Genomic DNA, 13924 nt, shown 5'->3' with positions numbered 1-13924 from the left:
CAACAAAATTGTTCAACCGCCCACACTAAGTTAGAATGTTGGTGATATGCAACAGAAAATTGAATTAAATCTATTTGATGACAATAGTGTAGTTCTATACCCGGGTGAAAGTTTGGTCAAGAGCTGGTGGCTGTGTTTGGACTTGTTCAAACTTGTATATTTTTATTGGCTTTACATTAGCAACAATCCCGACTTGAACCCACATTGCCACGAGTGACGGAGTGACAACGCAGGCGCCAACTTAGCTATCGGGGCAGACAAATTCCGCCATCGATTTAGACGTCAGTGTCTGGATACCATCAAGTGTTTGATTCAAAGCATTCACGTCATCGCACTGTGGTATGTTCTATTGCATAAACTTTCATTATGTTAAAGTAAAGCTCCTTTGACCGCGCGCAACGCATGGCTCGTGTCTTATCGACAGTTACTTCGAGACACCCCAGCATTGAAGAGGCCTTGCAGTATGTCTAGCAATGATAAATATTGTAACGTTTGAACGACTGTCAGTCGTATTACGATGCAGGAGATATATCTGTCTTGGCACACGACGGCGCGCACTGGCACGATACAAAACAGACTGCGCGCGGCACAACCATGGCGGCGAAGACACAACTGCCCCCAGGCCTGGCACTTGTGTCACCCTCGACGGGCCGCATCGGGACGAATAGACCACGGACACAACTGCCCCCAGGCCTGGCACTGTATCCTCGCGACGGGCCGCATCGGGACGAATAGACCACGGACACAACTGCTCCCAGATCTTGCGACACGTTGTCACACTTCAGTGCCCTATAATATGATGAAGAAACCCCATTTTATGTATCGATTCCAACAAGGTGTCAAAACCTCAAATGACGCGCAACCCAGCCAGGCTACAGTTGATGTCAGGAATGTCATGCACAGGCCACGTTGATAACGATCTGTATGCCAACCGAAAATGACAGCAGTGCCCCATATGCAGTGGTATCCTTATGTACGACCTGTTGTTCACCTGGTTTATAATACATAATGTAAAGACAAGTGTGTCCTGATTTCATCCGCTCATAACATAAAAGTGGCAAGTCACGATAACAAATATATTCACGCAGAAATTCACCGAACCATGGATATTTGTATCATGTATCTTAAACACTTCGTCACCACTTAGGGAACTCTTTAGAGCAGGAATTCCAGGTGAGCCCCCCCCCCCTCCCCTTTCGTAGGAGGCAGAGGTCTGTGCGCCTTGCCCGCTCACGGACAGCCTTTGCGCTCTTGTTAGCTGTGACTGTGCCTGCCTGCTGGCTGGTACCCTTTTTAGATCACCGTGGCTCTGAGGGCTCTTCCTGTGGACCCGGCATTTCGGTAACCACCATATAATAGAGGTAACCACCACATAACCACCATATAATATATAATATGGAGGGATCAGACCCAGAGGGTGAGCCGACTATGGTTTGCCAGTCCTGCAGCTGGTGCGAGCTGCAAAAAAGTCCTCCAGCAATGTCAAGCCTGCCTTCGGCCTGTGAGGATTCACCCTATCATGCTGGCACCTCATGTTCTCCACTTTACCCGGATCCCAGCTGTCTCCAGAAGCGCTCCAGCATGTCGATTGGCCGTGGCCGTGTGGCCGTCTCGACACTGGAAGAGAGGAGCGCAATGTGGCCGCTCGAACTCATGGAGCATCAGGCCGTGTGGCCGTCTGGACACTGGAAGAGAGGAGCGCAATGGGGCCGCTCGAACTCATGGAGCATCAGGCCGTGTGGCCGTCTTGACACTGGAAGAGAGGAGCGCAATGCGGCCGCTCGAACTCATGGAGCATCAGGCCGTGTGGCCGTCTGGACACTGGAGGAGAGGAGCGCAATGGGGCCGCTCGAACTCATGGAGCATCAGGCTGTGTGGCCGTCTGGACACTGGAGGAGAGAAGCGCAATGGGGCCGCTCGAACTCATGGAGCATCAGGCCGTGTGGCCGTCTGGACACTGGAAGAGAGGAGCGCAATGGGGCCGCTCGAACTCATGGAGCATCACGCTGTTACCTTCGGGCTGTGCAGCGGGCTCTCCAGCAGCTCTGTCTGCCAGCTCCGAGGCCCAAAGCCGGCAGTTGTGTATTAACTGCTCCTTCAGGTGAAGGTGGTATCGTCGCTGAACTGGATGTGGTTACAAAAGGATTAGCTTCTTCCTCGGTCTTCAGTCAGCTGCCAAATGTCATCCACTGTTCATTAGTGGCTTCTGTCAGCTTTTACTGGGTAGTCGCCTTGAAGGAAATGCTCGTTTTTGGTTGTGTGACTGGTGTCAACTTCCTGAGCGATCTTCAAGATGACTTTTGATGGGTTGGTCATCCTGACTTGACTTGTTTAACCCTATCTCCCGTTTTTTTTGCGTTAGTTCCTAAATAATTTTAGGGGCACCTTCCCAAGGTACCTTCATTGCATTTCTACCCAGTACAGACCTGTCTTTCAGAATTTTTCTTGCAGGCGCAGACGTAGTTTTGTGCAGGTGGTGCTTTTGCGATCTTGGATCTTGTTGACTAATGTAACTCGGCATCTTTGCTTTTTGCCCCGCGCTGAGCAACGCATGATGCTAAGCGGGTCTGGGCCACGTAAAAAGCTCCAGGGCACGTGCTATCTAGGGCCTTGGTGCTATCCAACAAAATGAAAATGCACGTGCGTATGCGGTTTTAGTTTCCATCATGTGCATATAAAATCGGACATGAACTTTCCACCCGTATGTATAACAATAGTTTTTTATCTAGTCCCGTATTTCCCGAAGGGATTAGCATAAAACGGAAAGTCGTATGGGCCCTCGGATCCAGAAAGTCACGATCTCTTATATATATATATTTTTTTTGGGGGGGGGGTATTGGAGGTGCTCCGCATGTAAGATATGTGGTTCTCTGGGCTTGGCTGGCCATGACTTCACCACTATAGTGTAAAGCCTAAAGTTAACCAATACATCGATACACAATACGGGGCAGAGTAAAAATTGACCAGAAATGCTGATTATGCGTTATGCTTTCAAGCTATCAGCCTTCAATGTGGGGAAGGGTAGGGTGTCATTAACATAAGAGTTTTAGATAGCATTATGCATGTGAACATACGCCTTCTCGGTAGGATTAGTGGATAATTTTATAGGCTCACAAGGGCCTTGTCATCCTGATCGCAACCTTCAAGGCTCCACGAGAACAAGGTGGAATTGAACACTAGCTCCTGTGTGCTCTCCAGCTCATATGTTTGAGAAAATATTTCACTACCAAGTGGTGTCGCCTGTAAGACTTCTCATGTTATGCTCGAGCCTTTTCACATAATCTCTTCTGGTCAACATTTCAGGTCAGTTGAACCAATGCAAGTCGCTAGCCCGAAATCTGCGTGCAGCTTCTGGTGCTTCCAAGAGCGATGCCGGCGAGGTCATATGGTGTCTTTCGACGTTCAAGCTCTGTCTATCGTTCCTCTAACCTGGCAGTCGACCCCATGTACGCTCTGCACCGTCACCGGCAGAGCTGGAGGAAGGCCTGACCACCCGTGACCGGCAGGCGTGGAGGAAAACGGTGCTGGGCGCCGTCGACTCACCCGCGGCCCGCTTCTTCGGAGCCGCTGAGCGCGCCGTGCTTGAGGACCGCACCTTCGGCGACTGGATCACGTGCGACCAAGCAGCCGCCGCCATGCTAATCCGGCCCGAGATCGTGCTCAAACAGTCGACGCACCACGTGAGTTGGCAGCAGCCCAGACAGGGACTCTACGGAGAGAGAGGCTGGGGACAAGGCAGACGTTTTTGTAGACTCGTGTCGCAGTTAATGCGTTGTCGGAAGGGAAGCCCAGATCTACGCACCGCAACGGCGTGCGCAAAGGAACGCCACGGAATCAGACACCTTCGAACGCGGTGGGTGATAGGGTGAAGGAAACGCTTCAGATATACCTAATCGAAAGAATCGGCGGAGTTCATGTCGCGTTGTTCCCATCTATATTCTGGAATACACCGCACATCACCAGCAACGCATTCCAGCGGATATATTTTTTAGCATTATCCCGCATTTAAATGATTGTGCCGCAGCCACGCATCAGGGATGACATCACATGACGGCAATCACGCTGCGGAGAGGAGAAGCAGCGCGCATGCGAGCGCGCATGTTTGAAACTACGTAACATAATTTGCGTCAATAATCAAGTCTGACTGAATGCTGATCTTTTTTAAAAAAACAAAACATGGGCTGGACATGTTAATACAAATGGCTCACTCATTTTGATCTACCTACAATCAATAATGGCGGGATCTCTAATATATCTGAAGAACACGGGTACGAATTTTGACGAAGCTTGTGAGCTCTGTCGGCTTGGAGAGAGTCCACTGGACCATTTGAAAAATGGAGAGCTCCGGCGATTTCCTCCATTCAGTCGTTTAACGAGCGATTCCTTCGGTTTAATAACTACAAAATTCGGGCAGAGTTTTTTTCGCGGTAGCTTTAGGCTTCCATTCCAATTACAGAGGGAACAAGTTTAAAAAATATGTTTATAAAAGAAATGCACGCTCGCATTTGAACAGTGGGCTACGTCTCACGTTTTTTTAGGGGGGATTTTCACTAGCAGGGGCCTTTTCAACCCTGTCCCCTTCACCCTTCTTTGCCAAAGCTCTGGTTGCGCGCCTGCTGCGGCGTACCACACATTATAGCTTTATGCTCCGTTACATCACATGCCGTGTAATCATCACACTTGTAGTACAGCATCGAGCAGGCAAGACGTCCCAGAGCCCGAAACCGTTCCAGGAGCCACTGATGAGCTACCAAACACAGAGCGTTCCTCTCGCGGAGCAGGAGAACTTTGCCGTTTGAAGGGGGGGGGGGGGGGGAAATGTCGTTGAACTAGCGGTAATAAACATACTGTCAGGAATGATCACGGGACGGGGGCCAACGCCATCGCACTTTGCGCTCGTCGAACTGTCACCTCATGGCAGCAGAGGTGACAGCATGTGACATTTGTAACGGTATGGCCTCTTGCCCTTTTGTCACTACGCCGCTAACGTGCAGAAATAAAGACCTTTGACGTGACTCATGCATTATCCTGTAGCGCCGAAAATCGTATTGCCTGTTATATCACATCCAGTGAGGCCGATGCATCTGTGAAGGTGTATCGCGTGGCATGTTTTGTGGTTTCTAACAATATCACGAGACCTTTAGAAACTTTTATAAGCGTGTCCACACTGGTTCGCATCGGGCTAATGTCACGGTATGAAAACCGAGTTTGTGAGCTCAGCGTAGACCAGGCAAAGTGTCTGCACATTATTCGAAGTCGTTGATCGACTATGAAGGGCTTGTGTGTCCGTCGTTTGTCACTGTGCTTCACGGAAGGAACGGAAGGCGGTCACGGAAGGCTTGTCCGTCGTTTGTCACTGTGCTACGGCGGTCACGGAAGGCTTGTCCGTCGTTTGTCACTGTGCTACGGCGGTCACGGAAGGCTTGTCCGTCGTAGCACGGTGGCAAGCGGAGTAGTTGTCCGTACGTAGCGCGGACAACTACTCCGCTTGATGGAGTAGTTTTCCGCGCTATTGACCTCGTTTAAGCCGGACGAGCATACGATAGTCAGGCAGATGATTCCATTCCTAATACTGATACCTGGACTCGTCTACTTCTCTAAACTGCCACGGTGCCGGGCACAATGACATGTGAGTTTCTGGACAGATTTAGACGGGTTGCTACGTCTCCAGGCTTACTTTGAGTCATCATTGCGTGGCATGCCGCCATCGTAATGTATTGTATTGCACTTTATCAAGTCGTTCCGCATTATTAGGCCTTTCTTAGACCTTCGTCAAAAGGTGCATCGACAGTCACAAGGCGACAAGCATGACACGACACGAGGAGACATACACGAGGTTAAAAATGGCAGTTGCTTTGAATAGTGTCATGGAAACAGGACTTAAAAGAAGAAGATAAGCCCGCGATGTCATTGGTGATGACTCGCTCGTTGTAGATAGGCGCAGCTTGGTAGGCATATGCTCGCTTTCCAAGTTTGTTCTTTGGGGCGAGAAAGAGATACATGACTAGATTGGCGCGTACTGCGTTCGGTCTTTTCTTGTTGTAGGATAGCTGAGAACGTAAAATCTATGGCTCCCCGTTTGTCAATACTTTGTGTACGAGGCATATATCGAAGAAGTCGATAAACGTTTGGCCACTAAGCCAGTCAAACCATCGTGGAACATCCGACACACGGTCAAATCTGTGTCGTCCGGGGACACCCTGGCTGCGAAGTTAAAGACTTTCTGCAATTTCACAACAGCTGTGCAGTTCCCGCCCCCATGAACTTGAGCGCGGTAACGCACATGGGAGAACACGAGCGGGTGAATGACGCGTAGCAGAACATTGGCAGATAACAGGTGGCAGGCAAGGTTTTGTCATGCCGAACGGCAGACTGTTTCAGATGTGGCCCGGTGAGTGTGAGTCATGTACTCCCGTATCCAGTTTACTACGTCAGTTTGTGAGAAGCAGTGCGAGTCATGTGAGCCATGCGCTTTCCCCCGACGGGTTACCTTTTGGAGTCCAGTTGAGTACGAGTGCATGTAGTCTTTGTCGTCTGGTACACCACTTTTAAGGTTTTGGTTGCGTACCTGGTCTTCTAGGCTGTGTGCGAGGGTCGAGCAGTCATCTACGAGGGTGACATTGTGTACACATTTATGCAAACAGCAGGCGGCTGGGCTGCTGTGAATGTATTGCTCTTTACGCACGGCCGTCGAGCAGGTCACGGCAGCTGTACCGTTGAGGAAGAAAAAGTGCGTTGCCGTCTGGTAGGGGGACGCTGGAGGTGTTGCTGTGATTGTAGACTGCATTGCCGCGACCATCGCTTCAGTGACCTCAGGTCGCAGGTGAACTGCTTACGTCTGCGCCGCAGGCCACGGTGGAGCTGCATGGGAAGTTCACTCGCGGCCAGATGGTGGTGGACCGGCGCAGCTGGAGCGAGCCCACTCTTGGCAGGAACGTCACTGTAATCGAGGCTCTCGACCTCGAGCTCTACAAGAAGATGCTGCTCGACGCGTTCGGCCATCCGGGGGTCGTGTTCTGAGGCACGCCGCCGCCGCCGCCGCCGCCGCCGCCGCCGATTTTATTTGTTCTCACTTATGAGAACAAATAAAATGCCGCACATTCCCCCTTTGTAGCGAGCTGGAGTCAACCCGCAGTGATCGAAGCTGCATTGCTGCCCATGTTAACGATCCGCAGCGGTCAAGTTAAGCCTTGTGTTCGGCAAAAGACGCTTAGGTGACGCTTGTGATCGTTATCGCACATTCGTTGTCATGTTGGGGAGATAATGCGTGAAATGAAACTAGTGCATCTCAATATATTCTGATTATTCAGTTACGTAGAACTGGCACTCTGACAACATACGGTGTTATTATTTGACTATAAACAAACATTTTGGATGAACTTAGATTTTGGAATGTAATGCATTTAATACCATGGAAGCGGTTTTGTGAGGTTGATTCAACATAGCATCCAAAGACCAACAGGAAATGAGATTAAACTGACGCACAGTGTGCACATGCCACAGTTAGACGTCATCAGAATGACAGCCGAACATCATGCTCTGCCACCATCAATCGCATGAATTTCACGGTGCTTCAATCGAGCGCAAATGAAGCCGTACCAGTTCTCCTCCCTGTTTACGGAAGCAGAGGCCTCCGTCACCACCCTCACCGAGCTGTCTCCAGCTTGTGTGAGAACGGGATGCGGTCTCATCTCAGCGGCTGGTGGGCTATGCGCCTGATAGCCCCTTCGACACGCTCCTGTTCAGCAGCACCTCCGCGATCTCTTCTCGCGCCAAGTGGATCACCTCCTCGTAGCGAACAGCTTGGAAGTTGACTTGCAGCAAAGCCAGGACTGACGGGCTTCCTCCTGATCTTCTTCACGTGCCTTCGGTTGTCAACATGTGTGTGAGCCAGCTCGTTCACGAATATGTCTCGAATATGGCTCGCTCGAATACGGCTCGCTGTCGTTCTCGAATATGGCTCGCTGTCAGCAGCCATCGCTGCATTAGGCTCTGTGCGGTACCAGTAAGCATTTGTTTGCATTCCCGCATTTCCTTCAACAGCGAGTGCTGCTGACCGTCGTGTAAGGTCTAGTCATCTCGTGCGTGATATATCGCATTTCAGCATTATGGCCAGGGATCAGCTGTTAACGAAACCAGACTACTGAAAGTAATAAACTTCGTCACCAGAGTAGTTACTGGCCTCCGGAAGCATGACTACGTGTCTCGCGCGCGGAATGACTTGCACTTTGTTACGCCTCACCAAATGTGTGGAATGCAAACTGCTTTTGCTGGGCACAGAGCCCGTAAGCGAGGTGCGCCTGCAGATCTTGCCTGCTTGTTTCAATTGCAGATTCTTGCAGATTATTGCCTGTTTGCTGCTCGCCGACGCGCAGGTTAGTGACCGATCCACCCGCATGGACCAAAACCTGCGCCTCCCGGCGGTGCGTGAGGCGGCAGGACAGCGGTCCTTAGCGTAACCGAGCGGCCTGTCTCATTAACCAGCCGCGGGAAGATATAAGACAAGTGGCTTCGACAAATTGCAAGCGCCCTGCCCAGCCATTTTTGTACGATATTATTGTATAACATTGTTTTTGTATGCATGCGCTTTTATGAAGCATGTTTTTGTTTGCATGCATGTTTTTATCTAATTCCAGTTCCCATTGTTTTCGACATATTTTTATGTCTTCGAGACCAATGACACGCATTAGTCATGTTATTATGAGGAGTGTCAGCTGACGTCGAATACGACTGAGGCTTGAGGTTGAGCACCAGTTCCACCGCTGCGTCTGTCGTTTCGACTGCCTTCAAAATGCATTTTGGAGTATTGTTGTTGTTTGTTGTGTTGTGGATGTTTTCGCGGCCATCGCCACTACAGCCACAGCGCAGGACTCGTCTGCGTGCTCCATTCACTGCCCTTCTGAGAACTAGCTGGTCAGCTTGGGAAAGATAACGTTTCGAAGAATGCACCGCCATGCTGCACGCGCTGCGTGGGAGCAGTATGCTCCACCTTCCCACCAGGGAGGCCCGAAGGCGATCCCGATAGTACCGAGAACCATTGATACGGTAGAACATGTTTTGTTGTTATGCCTGTCATGAACGCTGCTGTGCCGTGCTGAGACGCATATGCACGACTGTCAGGTGGTTGGTAAGACTCGGACCATGTAGGAGAATGCGGCTGAGCACTGCTCCCGATCTTCCACGCACAGTCAAATGCGCATTCAATGCAGTTAGTCATCGCGGGTACGCATCATTCGTATTTTCAGCACGCATGCATAACACTGTCCCTCAGGCTTCATGCAGCCGTGTATGCAACCAGGGCCGTATTAGGGGGGGGGGGGGGCTGAACAGTGAAATATGGCCTAACCTAGCCTCGAATATGCCAACAACCGGTTTCCCTTTTCTCTCTTCCCCTTACAGATTTCAAACTTTCTTCCCCGAGGTTGGGGGAGGGGGGGGGGGGGGGGGGCTGAGCCAAGCCCAAGCTGAAGACACAACTGAATAGGAAACTGCATCCCTGTCTGCAATGTTGTGTGCGGTGATATGGGCCTATTCGGAACCTGAATATTCATCTTAACGGTCGAAGATTGTCCCCACCCAACTTGAGCCGAGCTATTTCTGGGCTTATGATGGATACTTTCCAAACCTAAGAGGCCTTACCTATTATAAGCCTCCTCCTTGCTTAAAATCGACGCTATCCAGACCGACAAGCGCCTTGCTGAGTTGACGACGGCCCTTTCTTGATCACACAGGTGGGCTTCTTCGAGTCTGTGACAGTCCCTTTCCGGAGAAGAAATGAGCCCTTTCCGTGCCTGAAACTAACAAAAGCGATTTTCTGTCTTGAAATAAGTCCTTTCCAACCGGATGTGGGCTTTCGCCGCTCACTATGGGTAACGCGATGAATAAGTACTTCAGACCACCTGAAATTAGGGGGTGAGCAAAAGGAAGGCTTTGCTCCCCCACAAAAGATGAGGCGGTATTTTGCCCCCGACTCCCCCCCCCCCCCCCCCATGTACGCCGCTACTGGTCCGAAGGGACCTAAGGGGAGGCAGTGCTTATCCCCGTGCTCTCTGCCAGCGCCTTTGGACTGCGGCTTTTTTGGTTTTGGCTGGATTTTATTTTTTCGGTCCTTTCGTTTGCCTGCCGACAACCGAGAAGAATGTTTGCTCGGTGGAGCATTTCAGACATGGGTGTCGATTTCTCAAAATGATGGGGGGGCCAGAGTCTTGGAGTCCGCCATAGGGAGACAGGTACAGTAAATTTATCGGATATAGTTCACTTCTGTATATACATATATATATATATATATATATATATATATAATGTGGGTGTGGGAAGGACGTATGCGTCTGCGTGTATATGCGCGTGTGTATGTGCGTGTTGCGTGTGTGTGTGTGTGTGTGTGTGTGTGTGTGTGTGTGTGTGTGTGTGTGTGTGTGTGTGTGTGTGTGTGTGTGTGTGTGTGTGTGTGTGTGTGTGTGTGTGTGTGTGTGTGTGTGTGTGTGTGTGTGTGTGTGTGTGTTGTGTTGTGTGTGTGTGTGTGTGTGTGTGTATGTGATGTAAGTACGCTTACCACACTTTTTTAGCTCACGTACGTATCACAGCAATCGCATATTGAAGCCTGGCAGTTTGAATCAGTTTCGTATAAACACAGTGGTTTTGTGAAGTTGATAGGGTGCAGTTGCATCTCTCTCTTGCGAACTGAAAAGCAAATATGCGTATAATTTACCATCCTGCGCGTATGTAATCTTTTGGTGTATAATATATATGTATTGACAAGAATAGTGTCAGTAATATATCTGACATTGCATCTTGTTTGCATGAAGCTTCTCGATATTCCAAAAAATCATCGATAAGCCATATACTCTTCAGTTCATATAAAACAAACCATAACCACTCCTCCATGCATCATTTCAGAAAATACTTTTCAACCTTTCCCCAAAACGATCAGGCACATGCCCTCCTTTCCATAATGTCTTTCCCCGTTCACTTCATCAAACACGCACGGCTAGCCAGCTGTAGTTCAGGTATACACTGTTTGAGGCTGTTGTGCCAGTGAGAGGAAAGCATCTCCAACCCGCTTCAGTTCGGATGTATGGTAAGTGAAACGACCATAATGCCAATGTCACGCGCAAGCGAGGTTGATTGTGAAAGTATTGCTAGTTAAGCCGGCTCTCCAGTGACCATGTCCATCTGGGAGGTTCAAAATTGGTTCCGAACCGATGACTGGAACAATCATATAACAAAGCTTCGACCACGCGAGCTCTCCAACCTTGGAACAAAACCCCCTGCCGTTGCAGCCTCCGTAGGCCACGCGGCATCGGCCGCCTTGCATGTATTAATTAGGCGGTGGCCGGTGAACGGACGAAGACAGTACCGCTTCTGAAACAGGCGCCTTTGAACGCCTTAGAATATCAATTATTGCATTCAGAAGGTAGACCGAGAGCATGCTTCACCTGTGTAATTTATATGTTTGTACTAGGGACGGATTAGCACTAAAGCATTACCAACCGGTGACGAAATTTTGTGGTGGAACTAGACAAGTAAACATAGAATCCCTCTTTTACTGTTTGTTGCTGACGCTTTTTGTCTGTTCAGAGGACATCCCCAACATTTAATTGTGAAATCTACTCGCCAGTATAACTTTTGAACGAGGCGAATTCATTTTGAAAGACTTTCGGGGGCATGATTCCACGACGTTTGTTCTCGCGCGTTGGACGGCCGCAGCCCGGTGTTGGCCCGCTGACGCCGTTCGGTTGGTGGAAACTGCAACCACGGCCATCAGTGATCTTGCTTCCAAGACTGCGAGTACATGGGCTCAAAGTTTTTTCATGCAATTTGTTTCAAATGTTACTCCGGATCAATGATGGACGCAGGGGCGTCACTTTCCAACATGGGATCGGGGAGGGAGCTGAACCAATGAAGCTGGCCTAACTTACGCTCAAAATCCTGATTTCTCCTTGGATTTCGCCAAGTTTGATCTGCGTCCATGATGTTAAAATTGAACTCAGAATAAATATTTGGTTGGTTCCGAAATTGTTTTGATGTTGAGGAATGACTTCCCTTTTGAAACCGATTTGACGTTGGTGATGATATGTCAAAATGATGGTATATATTCATTTGCGTTTAGAACCCCCTGTACCAGGAGTCCAAAGACTAGCTACAATTTATTGGCCCAGTGTATCCTTTCTCGCTCATGTGCATTGGGGGTGGGAGTTTATGAAGGAAGCACATGGAAGGGGCTTGAAGGGGGTTTTCCATATTTGTATGGGTTTTGAGCTAAAATAGCCATTTCGAAGATCTTTCGGTATAGTTCACAGTCCCACCCTTCCTAAAAGGAATGTTCCACATTTGAAGATATTGGAGTAAGTGTCAGATATGATGAAATAAGCTCACTTATAACTATCTGTATCCCTGCGAGAGGAAAAGTTGATGAAGACAACACAATTTCTTTGTTTTGTGAATATGCTTCTCAATACGTCATTGTTTTATTACGTCATTGTACCTTGCAAAACGTTCATTGAGAGCGAATTCGCGGCCGTTGTATCCGGAAATTGTGCTCACGAACGCCAGATATGAACGACTCGACATTTACATTTGTATTAAGCTTGGTTGCAACTTAGCTAATGGAATGGCTGAATTTGATTGACAGGACAGTGGCAAGATTTGACTGTTGTTATAGCGCCCTCCATGCCTAGTCGACCTTGAAATAATGTCTCTGAAATAATCCGCAATCTTTGTGGGTATGCAGCACAAAAACTAGGGACGCGTGTCTTGAGAAGGGCTGGACTGTGCGCTGCAACCAATGGTCTTTATGTGGTTATTCAAGTTCAAGGCCCCAAGCCAATGTGGAACACTCTCTGGAAGACCTAATACCCGCTAGGTTTTTAGCTACAGGCCTCGCGAAGGTGTGCAGACTCGTCCGTGCAGACCATTTCAAGGCTATTCAGGCATGCACGATGCGATAGTAACGCCATTCAAACCCTGCCACCCCATATGTCATGCGACATTCAAGGCCAATAATTATGGCACGAATTCGAACTCTAGTAGGCAACAATTGGCTTTCACTGAGTATTGAGCAAGCGGTGCAAGTTCCAAATACAACTGACGTTTCGGGCTAGGTAATCTAAGAAGTTGGACATGGCTGCTAGTTTTTATGGAAATTAGACTTATAATCGAATAACTTAAAGGGAATGTTTCGCACTTAAAGATATTGAAGCAGGTATCGGATATGGTAAAACAAGCTCACCTTTCACTACTGGTATGCTTTTTAAATAAAAAACACTGTTCTGGACAGCACATTTTTCTGTTTAGTTGATATGGTCCTCAGTGCGTCATGGTTTGATTGCGCCATGCTACCTGGACTACGCCACCCTACATGAATGAGTGAGAGCCAATTGACGGCCGTTTTATCTGGAAACCGCGCTCACAAACGCCAGATAAGAATGCCTCGCCAACTATATATTATTGTGGCCCTCGTCGCCGAATGGGTTGTGGACTGGCAGGATTTGAATGGCGTTATTAAGGCATTATAAATGCCAAGGCGATTTTAAAGTACTATCTCCGGTATACCTTCCCTATCTTCGCGGGCGTGTGGCTCAGGAACTGGAGGGACTTAGGTCTTAAGAACGGCAGGATTGCCAAGAGCGCCGAAAGGTCTTAAAGATGACTTATAAATGTGGATTACTCTGTTTCAGAAAAGCACCATAACTGAGGATGCAAATACAAGTTAACTTCTTGCTAGCTCACGGATAAACGTGCAAAAACACCACGAGAAGGTAAAAAAACCAGCGTATCAATATATTCGACTTAACAATCACTTTCAGCACCGCTATTGTCATCTTTCGGCGAGTTAAGACACTACATGTGAGTGCGAGGGTAGCAATCTCGCACGGCTGGTTTGGCAGCACCTCAATGTCATACAAACGTTCCATGACGCAATCAA

At 48.9% G+C, this 13924-nt stretch overlaps 1 protein-coding gene across 1 annotated transcript in view; it reads left to right on the top strand.

Annotated features, from left to right (window-relative positions):
* LOC119094249 (uncharacterized) overlaps positions 1–7020 on the top strand; it is a 7285-nt gene extending 265 nt beyond the window's left edge. Inside the window, exons 2-3 of the mRNA XM_037217323.1 lie at positions 3472–3680; positions 6850–7020. Of these exons, the coding sequence (XP_037073218.1) occupies positions 3472–3680; positions 6850–7020 (380 nt within the window). The remainder of the gene's footprint in view (positions 1–3471; positions 3681–6849) is intronic.
* Positions 7021–13924: the final 6904 nt, after the last annotated feature.

This window comes from Pollicipes pollicipes, unplaced genomic scaffold, assembly GCF_011947565.3.
Source record: "Pollicipes pollicipes isolate AB1234 unplaced genomic scaffold, Ppol_2.1 Scaffold_4002;HRSCAF=4701_pilon_pilon_pilon, whole genome shotgun sequence".
Lineage (NCBI taxonomy): Eukaryota > Metazoa > Arthropoda > Thecostraca > Pollicipedomorpha > Pollicipedidae > Pollicipes > Pollicipes pollicipes.
The sequence above is the reverse complement of the archived record's forward strand: the minus strand, read 5'-3'. Positions and strand labels throughout refer to the sequence as shown.